Consider the following 17,066-nt stretch of genomic DNA (forward strand, 5'->3'; position numbering starts at 1 on the left):
TATTACAGGAAGGATTTCTGGGATAGCATAGAGTCAAGCCTACCATCACTGTGTAACCTGTCTCTCTGATTAGAGTTGTAGACTAACTCAAGCAGTAAATCAATTCACTTCTCTTAATAGCTCTGCTTTGCAATAAAAAAAAAAAAAATAAAAAAAACACACATCATTGGTACAAAGCAAGCCCATTCACTTTATGCTGATCAGAGAATTACAATGGTTTCTCATATGATAATGTGCGATTCGCAATTAAATATTTTAATCGCTTGACAGCACTAATTATTATTATTATTATTATTAGAGAGACACTACATGCTGAATTCAGAAACAAGGTAAATAGTGAACGTGAGCTGTAGATATTTATGCTTAAATCCACTCAAAGTAAGGAGCGGGGCACCATCACGCTGTGTCAAGACAAGAACTTTCCTGAGAAATAACGCGAACGTCTGCATCATGCGGGATTTGCGGGCGGGAGCGGGACAAAATATGGCAGGCACGGGCGGGAGCGGGACTGAAAATCAATTTTTTTTTGTAGGCACGGGCGGGAGCGGGACTGAAAATCATAATTCTTTGTGGGCGGGAGCGGGACTGCACAATGCGGGCGGGAGCGGGACTGAAAAATCCGACCCGCGCAGACCTCTAAGTCAGATGTCACCAGCCCACTGACTGATCTCACTAAAAAGGGAGCACCAGATCCGGTCCAGTGGACGGAGCAGTGCCAACAGGCTTTCACCAAGGTAAAAGCTGCAGTGTGTGTCGTGGGTGGGGGGCTTTTACACTCCCCTGACTTCCCTCTCCCCTTCATTTTACAGACAGACGCATCGGACAGAAGGCTGGAGGCCGTTTTGTACCAGAAGGTGAAGAGCAAGGAACTGTAAATCAGCTGCAAGCTCTCGATGCGCGAAAGTATGTACAGCACCATTAAAAAGGAGTGCCTGGCCATCAAGTGGGCAGTCCTCACCTTCCAATACTACCTGTTGGGGTGCCCTTTCACTCTCTGTTCAGACCATGTGCCCCTCCAGTGACTCCACCGCATGACGGATGCCAGTGTGCGGATCACCCATTGGTATCTCACCCTCCAGGAGGTTACATGGTTACATTCGAGGTGGTCCACAGGCCGGGGTACAGATGGTGGTGGCAGACTTCCTGTTCCATTGAAGGGGAAGTCCACTGCAGGATGGATGGCTCCCCGGCCAGAGTCGACCGATGGGGGTATGTGGCAGTGGGGACATGGCCTAGCGGCAGTTTGAGAATGGAGGGTGGGTCCAAGGTTTCTTTATTTGTACCATACCGAAGTACTGGTAAATTCGTTGTGCAGGCAGGAATTCAGTGTGATCTTTAAAAAGTACTTCATCAATTGTTCAGCATGAACAAAATTATTCACGTCTGGGCCTTACTGTTCAGCAATACAATTGCTGTTGGTACAAAGCTCTTTCTGTACCATTCTGTCCTTCCATTAGGGACCCCAAAACGATGACCAGAGCGAAGGAGCTGGAACTCACCATGCAAAGGGTGTGAGCCATCTTTAAGAATACAGGTAGCTTTATGTTGTAACTCTGTCATAAAGACAAGACATGGTGGGTTGAAGCTTCCCAATTAGCCACCCAGCCCATTTATTTGGTTCAGGGAGTTTTTGTCCTGTAGTGACAGATTACCAAACCAAGACACGAAGGCCAAAGATAACAATGACTCAATAAAAGCACGATAAAATAGGGTCAGCATAGTTTTATCAATGTTAAAACGGAACAATTTCTGAACAAAAACAACCGCTTTTGCATACTGCTTCGCAGTTCTTGCTAAAAGTCAATTTATCATCAATGACAATCCCAAGATACTTGTAATTATCCACGCGTTCAACAGATTGGCCCTTGATGACTGTGGGATCATGGTTTGGAGTCTGATTTCTAAAAATCAATAATCATGTCCTTTGTTTTGGATGTATTAAGCACCAAGAAAGATAGATCACACCACCTAATAAAATCCTCCAAGACTGGACCATGGCTGTATTCATTATTGCGTAACAAACTTACAATGACGGTATCGTCAGGCAAAGAGAGCTTTTTCTCAGATTTTCTTCTCCTCAAACAACAGTGATTTACACGAAAACGAAAGGAGGTATTCACAAAATTCTTTCACACTGAGCGCTACAAGGCTCTCATGAAGACATTGACGTAATTTTTTTGTCCCTAGTGTAAAAATTGTGGACAACAGAGCGAGTTGAAACCAACTGACATTTCTGATTTTTTCGTCAAAGCACTGTCGAGAATATAATGGGAGTCAATGGAGCAGTTGGGCTGTGAACCTGTCACGTTAAGGCTTCTTGTGCAAAAACTGTAAATCCTATCGTTTAGGTAGACACATTGTGTGAATCAAGACAAGTGTGACTCCAACTTTTGAGAAAATGTGTGGAGAGTGTGAGGGAATTTCTTGTTCTATTATTCCTGATCTATGTATATAGCTTGCTAACGTTAACTTAAGACGTCCATGTCTTACAAAACAGCCTTAGCATTATCCCTGTACACTCAATGACGTGTTAAGTCGAATCTCTCTGGGAACTCTCGTCACTGAAATTGTGTACATTTCTTTTCCTTTAGCAATTATTTTCCTGTAGGATAAAAAGGGGGGAGAATGTGAGGGAAATTTAGTGGATGAACATTCCTATTCTCTGTGTTTCTGTGTGTTGAGCTCAAGTGGCCTAATGCACTGAGAAAGATGTTTTTTTCCAATGTTGTAATCGCTTTTCTGTGGCCTTGGTGGTAATGATCAGGGTGCTTGAGTTCGTCCTAACTACGCATCTTCTCATGATGTAACCACCTTTCCTGACCTTGGTGGTGATAAGCAGGGAGCTTGAGCTCTCCCTAACTTGCATCTGCCTACACATACCAAAGCATGCCAAGTGCACTCATTAGTAAAGCTTCAAAGAAAGTCTTGAGCCAATCACCTGAAGACACAAGCAGTGAGCGAATGCCTTCAGAGTATAATAGATAACATTCCTAAAACACAACTCAGAGTGCGGGTACTCTCGGCATCAGAAGTGGTATCTTCTCTTCTTTCCCTTCCTATTTTATATATCTGTTTATATGATCTACTATAATAAATAACTGAAAAGACGACTGCTAAGCGTTCTGAAGTGTTTATTAGAAATTTCCATTACAATTTGGCGTCCCTGGGTGGGCCCTATGCATCTGATCCTCGGACGACGGAACATTCCCAAGGCTACGGTGCGGAGCTGAGAACTCGGACGAGAGACCAGGCCATCAGGGCTCACCAAACCAGTAAGTGATACCTTTGCATTCTTGTGTAAAGAAATTAGTGGAAACAGTATTTAAAGAATGATACAAGAAATGGACAGAGATTTGTCCTAGTATTTAAAAAATGACATAAGAGATGGACAGAGATTTGTCTTAGTCAATGAAGACTGATATAAGAAATGGACAGAGATTGTCCCAGTCAAGGGAGACTGATATAAGAGACGGGCAGAAGTTTGTCCGAGCCCAGGAGGACTGCTAAGCAATGGTGAGTATAGAGTAATGGTGAGTATAGAGTACCAATGGTGCAATGGTGAGTATAGAGTATCAATCAATATGTTTGCAGACAACGGATAAAACACAATTTTGAGACGACAAACCGCGAGTAGTTTATTGGGTTGTGTAAGAGAATTATCCGCCAAAGTGACGACTGGGTAATCACTCGCCTACTTGAGGAGGTGAAGTACGGTTGCGTTTCGACGGATTCACGTTCAGCGATTCGTAGGAATTGAATCTTGCTCCCTTTGTCCTGTGTGAACAACTGGCCCGTCGGAGGAATGGGATAGAGAGGTTAGATCGTGAAAACACAAAGACACACCGGTGTGCACGCAAAATATTGATGAATTAACAGAGTACTGTCCTCCTCCAAATTCTGAAACAGAGAAACAGCTTTTGTACACATGCGTGAGTTGTCTTTGAGGTTGTTGTGCTAAATGATACCTACTTTTAGCTTAAGGCAAATGCCAGATAAATTATTTACTAATAAGAACACACCTAAAGGATTATTGTGTCGCATTTTTGGACATAGTCCAACCTATTCTTCTTGTGATCCTGATAAATAAAACTCAGCCAATGTTGTCATAACCTATTGATATAATAGTGTACAATGAGGAACAGAAATGGTAAGTTAGGGAAAGAAAAAAAAAAGCAAGTAAGTGTGAGGCTACGTGCTATAATAAGAATTGGATGTTTCCATGACAGCCCAAACATCCAGTTTATGAAAACCTCGTATGGCGAGGATTATTTGGCACAGTTTGATATATGGGTAAAGGACTTAGAATTCCCTGAGAAGGGCAGTTTTAGTCCCAGACAGATAGAACAGTTAGAAGAAAAGTTGAAACAGAAGGAAAAAGAAGAGTCTGCAGATAATGTTAAGTTCTTAGGGGACTGGAGGGCGTTTTCTGAATGGAAAGAAGAAATACTTAAGAGAAAGTACAAAAGAGAGACACGACAGGCAGGGCTCTCACCCTCTTCTCAGTGTTTGAAATTTAAGATGGACCCTGACCTGGAGTCTGCCCCACCACCCCGACACACACTGCCTCCTCAGCAAGGCGGAGCATCACTCCCACAAACGCTTCACCCACAGAAAGGGAGAGAAGTCAAGACAAAAAAAAAAAACAGCCTCTGGAATCTCTCCCAGCCTACCAGCTGCCTCCAGCCTCAGCGCCTCTCAGCGCTTCTCCATCACACACGAGATCCGGTCTTGCATATGGTGATGGAAGAGACACCCTCCTGGACCTGACCACATGCTCACCAGTGGGTCCACAAGGCTGTAACCTAAAGTCTGAAGTTCTTCATCTTCCGATGGTGGAAGTGGCTGGAGCCGACAGCGTGCTTCTAGTCCGCAGACCCTGGACGACAGCTGACATGAAGGAAAGCATGGCTTCTCTTCCCAATGTGAGAGAGGTAGGAGGAAAGAGATTTGGTAATGAGCTGTTGATATTTTGCAGAGAATTCCGACCGACCACCCATGAACTTCGCCGCCTACTCATGACCAAGATGGGTATAGACTGGAACAAGGTTTCCAGAGAGTGGCCGGAAGCTGACCAGCGAATGACTACACCAAACTGGAGCGCAGCTGGCAATGGTGAGTATAGAGATACCATCACTGCTCTCTGTGCTCGTCTGGACAGTGCTTTCCCTTGAACATAGACATTACTAAGATCAGTATGTGTAAGCAAGATGATGAAGTGGTGTCAGCATTTCTCGCCCGTCTCACCGCCACGCATGAGAAAAAAAAAAAAAAAAAAAAAAAAAAAAAAAAAAAAAAAAACACACAGTGGTCTGACCAGGCCCATGACCCTGGCTGCAGTGGAGGGCACTCCTGAGCCTCACCAAGATCGAGCAGTACGCTGTGCATGCAGAAAAACTGCTGAAAGAGAAGAAGACAAAGTCGGCACAAAGAGACCAAGGCCCAATCCCAATTCTAATTTCTACCCCTCCCCCTTCCCCTTGGCCCTTCCCCTTGAAACTGAGCTACAAGGGATAGGGCTTGAAATTCAACCCTTACGTATTGGGATAGCCCTTCAACGATCGCATACGTCATCGCGTACCTCCGTCAGCGTTTACGTTGGCAAAACGCGACCAAATGCGTCATTGGCTGCGACCAGCCGCTACAGTCAGACAGAGGCAGAACCAGAAATCTCTGCTGGCAGGGTGTGATTTGTTAACTAACACCACTGAATGGGATATCTTTGGCGCTTCATGCACCACATCCGACAGAATGAGGTGTCAGAACACTCATGTAAACAATAAAAGCGAGAATAACAGAACAAAACGTACGCAGTCAAGCAAACGAAAACAATACTCACTCCCAAAGCTTTTTAGCAGCAGCTTGGATTTCAGAAATCGCTGCTCATTCTCAGCTCGAAAGCTAATCAAGCGGCGTGTTTCCTCTGGATAACAACTTAAAACACGTAAATAATGGAGAAAATACATTTATGACAATCTTTCGCCGCGGGAACCGCCATCTTTCTGAAATCCGCATGAAATCTCGCTGAAATCCGCATGGCATTGTGGGAAATCACTCAAACCCCTTCGTTCGGAGTCAGCTCCAGGAAAATCTCCGTTTGGAGGGGTACAGAAGCCCTACCCCTTCCCCTCCGCGTTAACTGGGATGGAGATACCCCTACCCCTTCACGTGAATGCGCAAAATGGAGGGGAAGGGCCAAGGGGTTGGTCCAAGGGGTGAAATGGGATTCGGCCCAAGACCTACACGCCGCCACTCTCACTCTTCTCCAGACTGCTCAGCCTGGACCTAGAGGAAGAGGTCGAGGTAGGGCCGAGGCAGGACGACCTGGGGTGACTCGTCCTGGATAAAAGGCGCAACCTGCTACAACCGCAATCAGAAGGGACACATTGCTCGAGATTGTCTCCACAGAAGCAGCCAGAGGCCCTGTGAGGAGTACAGCAAAGCAGACTGATGGGCGGATTCCAGGAACAGGCCCCGCACAGAGAACAGGGGAGGTAATACACGCACACACCTGATGATACACATACACATAGACAGGAACATTCACATAACGTTAAAACACATTAGTAGCAGCACCTGCATGCAACAGCAAGACTACACAGAAATGCCCGATACACCAGTCCAAATAGATACACCTGAAGTTGCATTAAGTTTGTTAAAATACACAACTACTCCCTTCTCTAAACTCCCTTGTATGCCCCTCACTGTATGTGGGCATGTGTTAACCTTTTTAGTAGATTCTGGAGCAGGACACTCAGTGATACAACATGGGGTACTTCCAGTAGACCCACCGCTCAGCTCAAATTCTATTCAGACAGTGGGCATCTCAGGACGACCTGTAACCGAAACTTTCTCCGTCAACCTCCCGTGTGAAAGCGAGGGAGGAATAGTTACGTCCCACTCATTTCTCATCCCACATACATGTCCAGTAAATTTGTTAGCACGTGATTTAATGTGCAAATTAGGAGTAAATCTCATGTCCACTCCAGATGGACTAACTATTGAAGTAAGTGAAATGTGCAGTGTGCAGTATGGGTTTGGAAACCTTCTGTATGTGTATGTCTGGCGGCTCTGCTCAGATCAACTCACACAAACTCCCAAACACCTTGTACAGCTCGCACACTTGAAAACCTCATCAGTTGACACAGACTATAGGAAAGAGGAAGATTTACATTGCACAGCACATGTTCACCAAGGGCAAGATGTAGAGTTTGAAAATACTTGGTTTGCAGACCCCCATGCACGTGAACGATTGACCCTCAAAACTACATATTGGTCTAAACATTATTGTGCTGTGCAGGTCCATTTTACTCGTTGTCCGAACAGCTGCATCAATGCTCATCGCAGTGTTCTCAAACATGTTATGCGCGGCCTCATAACAGAGGACTCCGAGGTTGACTGCTGCCAACATGATCTCTTTGACATTGTTAATTCTATACCCCAGGTCTCATTAGCAAAACCGCGAGCCGCCCATTGGAAAGACGTGGGGAAGTGGGTCAAGAAGTGCGCAGCCAATGGCAATGAGTGGTCCCAAACAGAGGACCCTAGTGTGTTGTTTTGCAAAAAGCTTGGGGTCTACAACAAAGTCATGCCATGTTAAGCGCAGCGTAATATTAGCCACTGATGACCAGGGTCTTGGGAACCCCGGCCATAGTGGCCTGTTTGTCTCTGTTTCCACAGGCATAACTCCAGCAGAGGTGCACCCCAAACTGGCAGGAGTTCCAAATTCCGTTTGGGTGAAGGGTAAACATGATGTGGGCCAAATAAATCTTTATAATAAAAAGTCTTTATAATAAAATTTATGACAAACTCACAACCGAGGAGTCTCCACTGTTCTTGGCTTCCTCTCTGTTCACCAGCTCTCCCTGGCAGGGGCCGAAGTGTGCACCTACTGGAACAGTCTCCCCCTTATTAAACACTCCCAGGCCTGCATCAGGAATACTGGACTTCTGGATTTCTAGCCCAGGAGGAAGTGTTTGTCTGGCTCGGTCAGGGACTCCCATGGGAACAGGAGTATCAGGGATGAAGAGGGGTGGTCCATGAACCTCGCATTTGTTGAGGAAGAAGGATTTGCAAACTTCACAGTCTGGGAGTAGAGAAAACACAACAGGAAGAAATGAGGCCCAAATGTGTGTGTCTATCTAAGACCATATACGGTACATTAGCACTGTATAAAGATTATCCTAAGAAAGCTTGCCAGTAAGGTTCACTGAGCATCTGGTTGAGACTAGGTGTCCATCAGGACTGGGATCAAACAGGACACAACAAAGTACCAGTATTGGCAAAAAATATGGAAATACCTACCAAAATGACAAAACACCACAATTTGACCTTTTGTTCTCAAGTTCTCTTAATAAACTAAACATTTTCATCATAACAAAGAGATGTTACAAGTAACCAGAGTAAATCATTCTAAAATATTATCAATATTTGGTATGGAACCCCTTGACACTGAAGTGCACTGACACGATCAGGCATGCCATCATAAAGTTTATGAATAAAATCAAGTGGAATTGATCTCCATACATCTTGCAACACTTCCCAGAGCTGTGGCAGGTTTGAAGGAGCCCTTTTCAACTTCTCTCGCTCCATGTAGTTCCAGACTTGCTCAATTATATTCATGTCAGGACTTTGGGATGGCCAATCAAGAATTGCCAAGCTGCCATCTTGTTCTTTGTTTTGTAAATACTGTTTAACCATCCTGGTTGTGTGTTTTGGGTCATTATCTTGCTGGAAAATAAAGTTGTTGCCAATGAGAGCTCTTCCAGAAGCCACAGCATGATGGATAAGGATTCGTCTGTACTTGTCAGCAGTGAGGGTCCCATCTATTTTGTAGAGATGACCAACTCCATTGTAGGTGATGGCTCCCCATACTTGCAGGACCCCTCCGCCATGTTTTACTGTGGGAGAAATACAGTTTGCCTTGCATCTTTCTCCCTTTCTGCACCTGACTTACTGTTGCATAGCGTTGCCAAATAATTCAAAATTTCTTCTCATCTGAGAACAGGACCCTTTTCCACTGCTCAGAAGTCCAACTCCTGTGAATTTTTGCCCAGTTAAGTCTCTTCTGCTTATTTCCACCTCTCAACAAAAGTTTTGCACACTGACACATGACCTTTGAGGCCTTCTGCTGAGAGCATCTTCCTAACCAGGTGTGGGGAGACATCCTTGCCTGTAGCATCTTGGAGGTCCTGTGCCAGTTCCTTGCTGGATTTCTTCCTCTCTTGTAGGGATGTAGTTTTGAGGTACTGGACATCAGCTTTAGTCAACTTTGTCTTCCTTCCTCTGCCTGAAATGTTCTTGAAGTTCCCAGTCTTCTGGTGATGCTTGAGGCATTTTCAGACAGCACTGTGGGTCACATGCAGTTTCTTTGCTATGGCTCATTATGAATGGCCCTCCTCCCACAAAACTTATCCTAATACGCTGCTCTTCTATAGTTTCTCTCTCTGATGCCATTTCTGCCTGTTGTCAGAGGATAAATACTTTTTCTAATGAATTATTTGTAGAGACCACATGATTTAGTTAATGGTTTTCACCTGTGGAATAATTAGCATATCATGGTAGGATTGCCCAACAAGGAGTGATTGTGGTTTTTGGGGCTAAACTAAACAAGAGATACTATTTCCAATATTTTTATGTTGTTTATCATACAACGATGGCCAAAACTGCTAGTATTTTCATGGGTAAAGTATAAAATTGTGGTTAAAAGGTGTCTCTGTATCTTCATAATGTATTTCAGTTGCCTTCAGTGCAGATTCTGATGTCATTTGCACGGATTAAGTATGCAAAAATCGATCTTTTCCTAGGCATTTCCATATTTTGTGCCAGTACTGGATACAAATATGAGTTTTTTTACTTCCTTGTGGGAGTAAACAAATGGTCAGATACAAAGCTTGCAGAGCAAAATAAAACGAATGTTCATTAACATGACTCTGGCACTGCATGATGTATTTACAGTATTCTCTTAGGACTTGCCTGGTCAGGGTTGTTTTAAATTCAGCTACTTGTTTGCTTATCTTCTGGGGAACAGAATTTCCCAAATTTGTTATGAAAATCACATGCAGGTGCAAACAAAATTAACTGCGGCACGGTGGTGTAGTGGTTAGCACGGTTGCCTCACAGCAAGAAGGTTCTGGGTTCGAACCCAGCGGCTGGCGAGGGCCTTTCTGTGTGGAGTTTGCATGTTCTCCCCATGTCTGCGTGGGTTTCCTCCGGGTGCTCCGGTTTCCCCCACAGTCCAAAGACATGCAGTTAGGTTAACGTGGGGCGGCCTTGGGCTGAGGTGCCCTTGAGCATGGTACCTGACCCCTGACTGCTCCCCGGGCGCTCTGGTGTGGCTGCCCACTGTTCTGGGTGTGTGCGCGTGCGTGTTCACTGCTTCAAATGGGTTAAATGCAGAGGATGAATTTCACTGTGCATGAAGTGTGCATGTGACAAATAAAAAGTTTCTTCTTCTTCTGTCCACACAGTAACTAAGAAAGTAAGTAAATAAATAAATAGTCCAACACAGTCCAACGGGGACAGACAGCAACCCGAGCTTAAAATCGAATCCAGGACCCCGGAGCTGCGCCACTGTGATGCCCCAAAATCTGTATATTTGGACTCCTGTCTCTCACACCCACTGTCTCTGACTGAACATTCCATTCCAGAGGCATAATAAGGGGCATACACTCTGTCCCCTATTAAATCACAGCTGGTTGGGATCTTCTGCGAGCTTATGCATGTGGGGAACAGAGCACATAGCACTGTCCTCCAGGTGTGTTTTGCTATCATGTGACACAGCATGAGCTGCAATTGAAAAAGAGGAGTTTGATGGCTTTACATGTCTTGGAGGAAGTACGTGTTAGCCTTCACTCACATGGTTCGAGAGACCTGGCTAGTGGGTGGATACTAGCAGGTGACCACACTGGACGACAAACAGTTGGAAGAAAGAGGGAGGAAAAAAAAAAACCTTATAATCTTCTAATGTGGTGAAGACGTTACGACACATTTATTTAACATTTATGGAAGGAGACCCAGGTATCAGTCAGTAAATTTCCCCAAGATGGAAGAGTCTTCAGGACAGAGGACTTTGTGCTTTCTGGTTTCTCAGGTCACACGATATCCCACATTTTTTTTTTTGTCTCAGAATAAAACACAGGAGTGGCTGGAGAGAATGACAGACATTCTGCAACACTTAATGTAAACAGAAACAAATTAAACATTGAATGTGTCATTCATTAATAAATTAAAAATTGCAAATAACAAGCAAATCACTATGGTTTGAAGGGAATCATACATTTTGGGCCATGCTGTAATATGAAAATAAAACTACGCAGCATAGATTTTTTTTTTTAATACACACCCATCGTGTGATATTCCATGCTTTTTTTGTTCAGGTTAACATCCTCAGTTTATAACGACTAAAGTATTTAAAGGAACAGTCCACCTTACTTCCATAATGAAATATGCTTTTATCTGAATTGAGACGAGCTGCTCCGTACCTCTCCGAGCTTTGCGCGACCTCCCAGTCAGTCAGATGCGCTGTCACTCCTGTTAGCAATGTAGCTAGGCTCAGCATGGCCAATGGTATTTTTTGGGGCTGTAGTTAGATGCGACCAAACTCTTCCGCATTTTTCCTGTTTACATAGGTTTATATGAGCAGTGATATGAAACAAGTTCAGTTACACAAATTGAAACGTAGCGATTTTCTATGCTATGGAAAGTCCGCACTATAATGACAGGCGTATTAACACCTTCTGCGCGCTTCGGCAGCGCATTGATACGGAGCTCAGGTATCAATGCGCTGCCGAAGCGCGCGGAAGGTGTTAGTACGCCTGTCATTATAGTGCAGACTTTCCATAGCATAGAAAATCGCTATGTTTCAATTTGTGTAACTGAACTTGTTTCATATCACTGGTCATATAAACCTATGTAAACAGGAAAAATGCGGAAGAGTTTGGTCGCATCTAACTACAGCCCCAAAAAATACCATTGGCCAAGTGACAGCGCGTCTGACTGCATCTGACTGACTGGGAGGTCGCGCAAAGCTCAGAGAGGTACGGAGCAGCTCGTCTCAATTCAGATAAGAGCATATTTCATTATGGAAGTACGGTGGACTGTTCCTTTAAAATAAATAAATAAACAGTTTCTCTCCCTCCTCGCTACCATGTTACATGCTCTATAAACAAAGTTCATACTTTAATCAATAAAAAAAATCTAAATTTCAATGTCAAATTTGTTGATTAAAATTAAGAGAGACTGAGGCTACATGCCAAATGTACTGTATTGCACTTTTAGTGCACCAGATAGTGTGCAGGGTAGAATAAAGAGTGAGTGTTACTGAGCACCAGAGTGGCCTAATGTCTTACAGAGATAGTCTTTATCGTCAGGATCTTCCACTTTAACGGAGAGACCTTCAGGTGGGTTGTCGAGATAGGCTCCATAGCTGTAGATATTCAGCTCCAGCGTCTCCCCTTTCTTCACACAGGCTTCTGAAGTCTCTCCATCCATGGATGTCTCGGTTTTCATGTCCTCACACAGCTAAAGATCAAACAAATCTGTTAGGGCGGGACGGTATCCATCCCACCCGGGAAGATGCTGCTCTCATTTCTCGCAGCATAGCTCATAGTCTCAGAACAGGCCTAGTTAATCCACGACAATCCAGAGCCAAGGCCAGGGAGCAGACGGACAGGCTAAACTGTCTGTCTGCTACCTGCACAGAGTCATCACACAGGATTCATTACATTGAGACTGTGCCTGTTCCCCGAGCTATACAAAAAAGTAGAAATGCTCAGAGTTTGTTCTAATAATCTAATTAATATAAAATTAGATCATACTGACTGTACAGCCACTGCCAGCACCTTTGACCTACTGTAAAAGGTAAGACTTAAATATTTTCTCTCTTATGTCTGAAGCACGAACTGTTAATGAACTTCTTACTGATCAGCAGTTTAATGTACTGTGTTTAAACAGAAACATGGATTAAACCAAAGGAGTCTGCAGCATTAAATGAAACTAGTCCTCCTGGTTGCAGTTATATACACCAGCCTCGTCTAACTGGCAGAGGAGGCATCGCGATTCTTTATAATGATTATCTCGGCATGACACAAAAACCTGGACAGTTAGTATGAAGAACTTCAAACGCATTTGTGGCAGTGGGGCATGGCTTAGTGTCAGTTTGTGAATGTAGGGCGGGGCCAGGGAAGGTGAGTGGCAGTCAATGCACCTGTTGTCAATTAAATGTGTGTGTGTGTGTGTGTGTGTGTGTGTGTGTGTGTGTTTGTTGCAGTGACTGTGGAGAACAGAAAAAGAGGGAGAGAGCAGAGAGAAGAGATTTCCCCAGACCAAAACACAACTGTGTGTACGCACACGTCTGTGTACCTAAACGGATGTCAAAGCTGAAAAACAACACGAAAATTAAAAAGGTGTGAGAGAACGTCATCTCTCGCCTGCCATGCTTCTGTACTCCATCCACATGAGGGACGTACAGGGAGTGCAGAATTATTAGGTAAATGAGTATGTTGACCATATTACCCTCTCTATGCATGTTGGCCTACTCCAAGCTGCATAGGCTTGAAAGCCTCCTACCAATTAAGCATACCAGGTGATGTGCATCTCTGTAATGAAAAGGGGTGTGGTCTAATGACATCAACACCCTATATCAGGTGTGCAAAATTATTAGGCAACTTCCTTTCCTTTGGCAAAATGGGTCAGAAGAGGGATTTGACGGACTCAGAAAAGTCAAAAATAGTGACATATATTGCAAAGGGATGGAGCACTCTTAAAATTGCCCAGCTTTTGAAGCGTGACCATCGAACAATCAAGCGCTTCATTCAAAATAGTCAACAGGGTCGCAAGAAGCGCGTTGAAAAAAAAGGCGCAAACTAACTGCCCGTGAACTGAGGAAAGTCAAGCGTGAAGCTGCCAAGATGCCACTCGCCACCAGTTTTGCCATATTTCAGAGCTGCAACATCACTGGAGTGTCAAAAAGCACAAGGTGTGCAATACTCAGGGACACGGCCAAGGTAACAAAGGCTGAAAAACGACCACCACTGAACAAGACACACAAGATGAAACGTCAAGACTGGGCCAAGAAGTATCACAAGACTGATTTTTCTAAGGTCTTATGGACAGATGAAATGAGAGTGAGTCTTGATGGGCCAGATGGATGGGCTCGTGGCTGGATCAGCAAAGGGCAGAGAGCTCCAGTCCGACTCAGACGCCAGCAAGGTGGAGGTGGGGTACTGGTATGGGCTGGTATCATCAAAGATGAGCTTGTGGGACCTTTTCGGGTTGAGGATGGCATCAAGCTCAACTCCCAGTCCTATTGTCAGTTTTTGGAAGACACCTTCTTCAAGCAGTGGTACAGGAAGAAGTCAGCATCCTTCAAGAAAAACATGATTTTCATGCAGGACAATGCTCCATCACACGCATCCAAGTACTCCACAGCATGGCTGGCCAGAAAGGGTCTAAAGGAAGAAAGATTAATGACGTGGCCTCCTTGTTCACCTGATCTGAACCCCATAGAAAACCTGTGGTCCCTCATAAAATGAGAGATCTACAAGGAGGGGAAACAGTACACATCTCTGAACAGTGTCTGGGAGGCTGTGGTTGCTGCTGCACGCAATGTTGATCGCAAACAGATCAAAACACTGACCGAATCCATGGATGTCAGGCTTTTGAGTGTCCTTGTAAAGAAAGGCGGCTATATTAGTCACTGATTTTTTGTTGTTGTTTGTTTTTGAATGCCAGCAATGTACATTAGTGAATGTTGAGTTGTTATATTGGTTTCCCTGGTGAAAATGAGTGAAATGGGTATATGTTCGTTTTTTAAGTTGCCTGATAATTATGCACAGTTATATAGTCACCTGCACACACACATCCTCCTAAGATAGCTAAAACTAAGAAAGCCCTACTCCAACTTCCAAAAATACTCAGCTTTGATATTTATGAGTCTTTTGGGTTCATCAAGAACATAGTTGTTTTTCAATAATAAAACTAATCCTCAAAAATACAACTTGCCTAATAATTCTGCACTCCCTGTATTAGAGTGGTGCCGAAACCCAGGAGTACAGAAGGGAACCACAACATGAAGTCTTCCCCATTGAAGGATCTCATCCATGCCCTCGCTACTGCCCAGCAGAACCAGAATCAAGCACTGACCGCCCTCCGGAAGGAACAAGAGCAATGCTTTGAAGCCTTGATACTGGCCCAGCAGGAAGATCGCCAAGCGTTCCGGCATCTGCTTGTGTTGTCGGGGACCTCGACCGCAGCGGACCCTCCCCACAGCACTCTCACAAAGATGGGCCCGTACAATGATCCAGAAGGCTTTAATTGCTCACTTCAAGCCAGCAGCCGAAGTGTGGGGGTGGCCAGTCGAGCAGCATGCCTACTTTTGCTCCTGACTGGCGAGGCACAGCCCGCCACACAGCAGCTCGCCGCCGGCAGCCAGCTCATATACACCGACCTGAAGAGAGCCATCCCGCAGTGTGTCGGCCACTCTCCGGAACAACATCGCCAGTGCTTCTGGACACGGACATTGGAGGTGGTCAGCCGGCCGTTCGCATTCGACCAATAGCGGCTGAGGGTGGAAGACCATGACACCAACAGGATCATCGATCTGGTGACACTGGAACAGTTTAATCGCTCAACTTCCAGAAGGAACGGCAGACTGGGTCCAGCGTCATCGCTCAGCGTCCCTGGAGCAAGCCATCAAGTTGGTGGAGGGCCATCTGATGCCGGTTCCGACAGCAGGCGGATGGGTCGCCTCTTCTCCCTTCTCTTCCCGTCCCCACCCCATTCCCCCACCACAGAGACGGGGGCTGGCTCCCCACAGCTGGCCCACCGCACCAGTGGTGTCCTCCCGTATTCTCCTTCCACGTCTGTGATTGAGGAATCACACAGTGACTGGAGCAGCCCGGTGGTCCTGGTACCCAAGACTGATAGATCGATCCGGTTCTTTGTAAACTACAGGAAAAAGTCAACGTGGTGTCTAAATTCGACACATACCCAATGCCTCGCATTGATGAATTGCTTGATCGGTTAGATGCTGCTCACTTTTATTCGACACTGGAATTAACAAAGGGATATTGGCAGATCCCCTTGACTCCTCTATCCTGAGAGAAAATGGCCTTTTCCACACCGTTTGGATTACACCAGTTTGTCAAGCTTCTTTCTGGGTTATTTGGGGCTCCTGCCACATTCCAGCAGCTCATGGAGAATATCCTCCATCCCCACACTGCCTATGTGGCAATGTACCTTGATGACATTATCACGTACAGCAATGATTGGCCTCGGCACCTTGAACACCTTAGGGCTGTCCTAGAGTCACTGAGGCATGTGGGTCTCACAGCTAACCCAAAAAAAAAAAAAACCATGCAATTGGGTGGGTGGAAGTACAGTATCTGGGTCATGGGCAGGTGTATCCCCAAATTGACAAGACTGCTGCGATTGCGGCTTGCCCGAGGCCCAAGACCAAAAAGGGGGTGAGGCAGTTCCTGGGGCTGGCTGGCTACTATCCTAGGTTCATGCCTAATTATTCAGATTAGAGCCCTGCACTCCCGCGGGACCAGCCGCAAAGCAGTGCGGCGGGACAAATTTTGAAAGCTCATTGTGGGTGCGGGCGGGACTGCACATATGCGGCGCGGGCGGGAGCGGTGATAAGCTGCAGTCCCGCTAACTAAAAACGTGTTTGAAATAAAATTTATAAATTATTTATTTATGTCTATCATATATAATTTGTGCTGGATATTTTATTTGGCATTAATAAAAACATTTTAAGATGCCCAAATTTGCAGAGAGTCAGATTGCCAGATTGAGTGAGGAATGGAATCTTAAATTTGCCATTGATCACCCTAACGGGAAATCCTTTGATCACTCTAATGACTCGCAGTTCACGCCCAGCTAGCAAGAGAACCATGAGTGAAGTGATTTACTGCTTGCGTTAGTCTACAACTCTAATCAGAGAGACAGGTTACACTGACGGTAGGCTTGACTCAATGCTATCCCAGAAATCCTTCCTGTAATATGCAAATTTGGCTGTCCAATCAGAGACGGCCAAATTTGCATATTACAGGAAGGATTTCTGG

The 17,066-nt window shown here is 45.1% G+C and overlaps 1 protein-coding gene across 1 annotated transcript in view; it reads right to left on the reverse strand.

Annotated features, from left to right (window-relative positions):
• LOC132883301 (histone-lysine N-methyltransferase PRDM9-like) overlaps positions 1-17,066 on the reverse strand; it is a 322,553-nt gene that overhangs the window by 14,678 nt on the left and 290,809 nt on the right. The window contains exons 14-15 of the mRNA XM_060916743.1: positions 12,348-12,519; positions 7,812-8,083 (exon numbers count right to left, since the gene is read on the reverse strand). Of these exons, the coding sequence (XP_060772726.1) occupies positions 7,812-8,083; positions 12,348-12,519 (444 nt within the window). The remainder of the gene's footprint in view (positions 1-7,811; positions 8,084-12,347; positions 12,520-17,066) is intronic.

Source organism: Neoarius graeffei, chromosome 1 (assembly GCF_027579695.1).
Source record: "Neoarius graeffei isolate fNeoGra1 chromosome 1, fNeoGra1.pri, whole genome shotgun sequence".
NCBI lineage: Eukaryota > Metazoa > Chordata > Actinopteri > Siluriformes > Ariidae > Neoarius > Neoarius graeffei.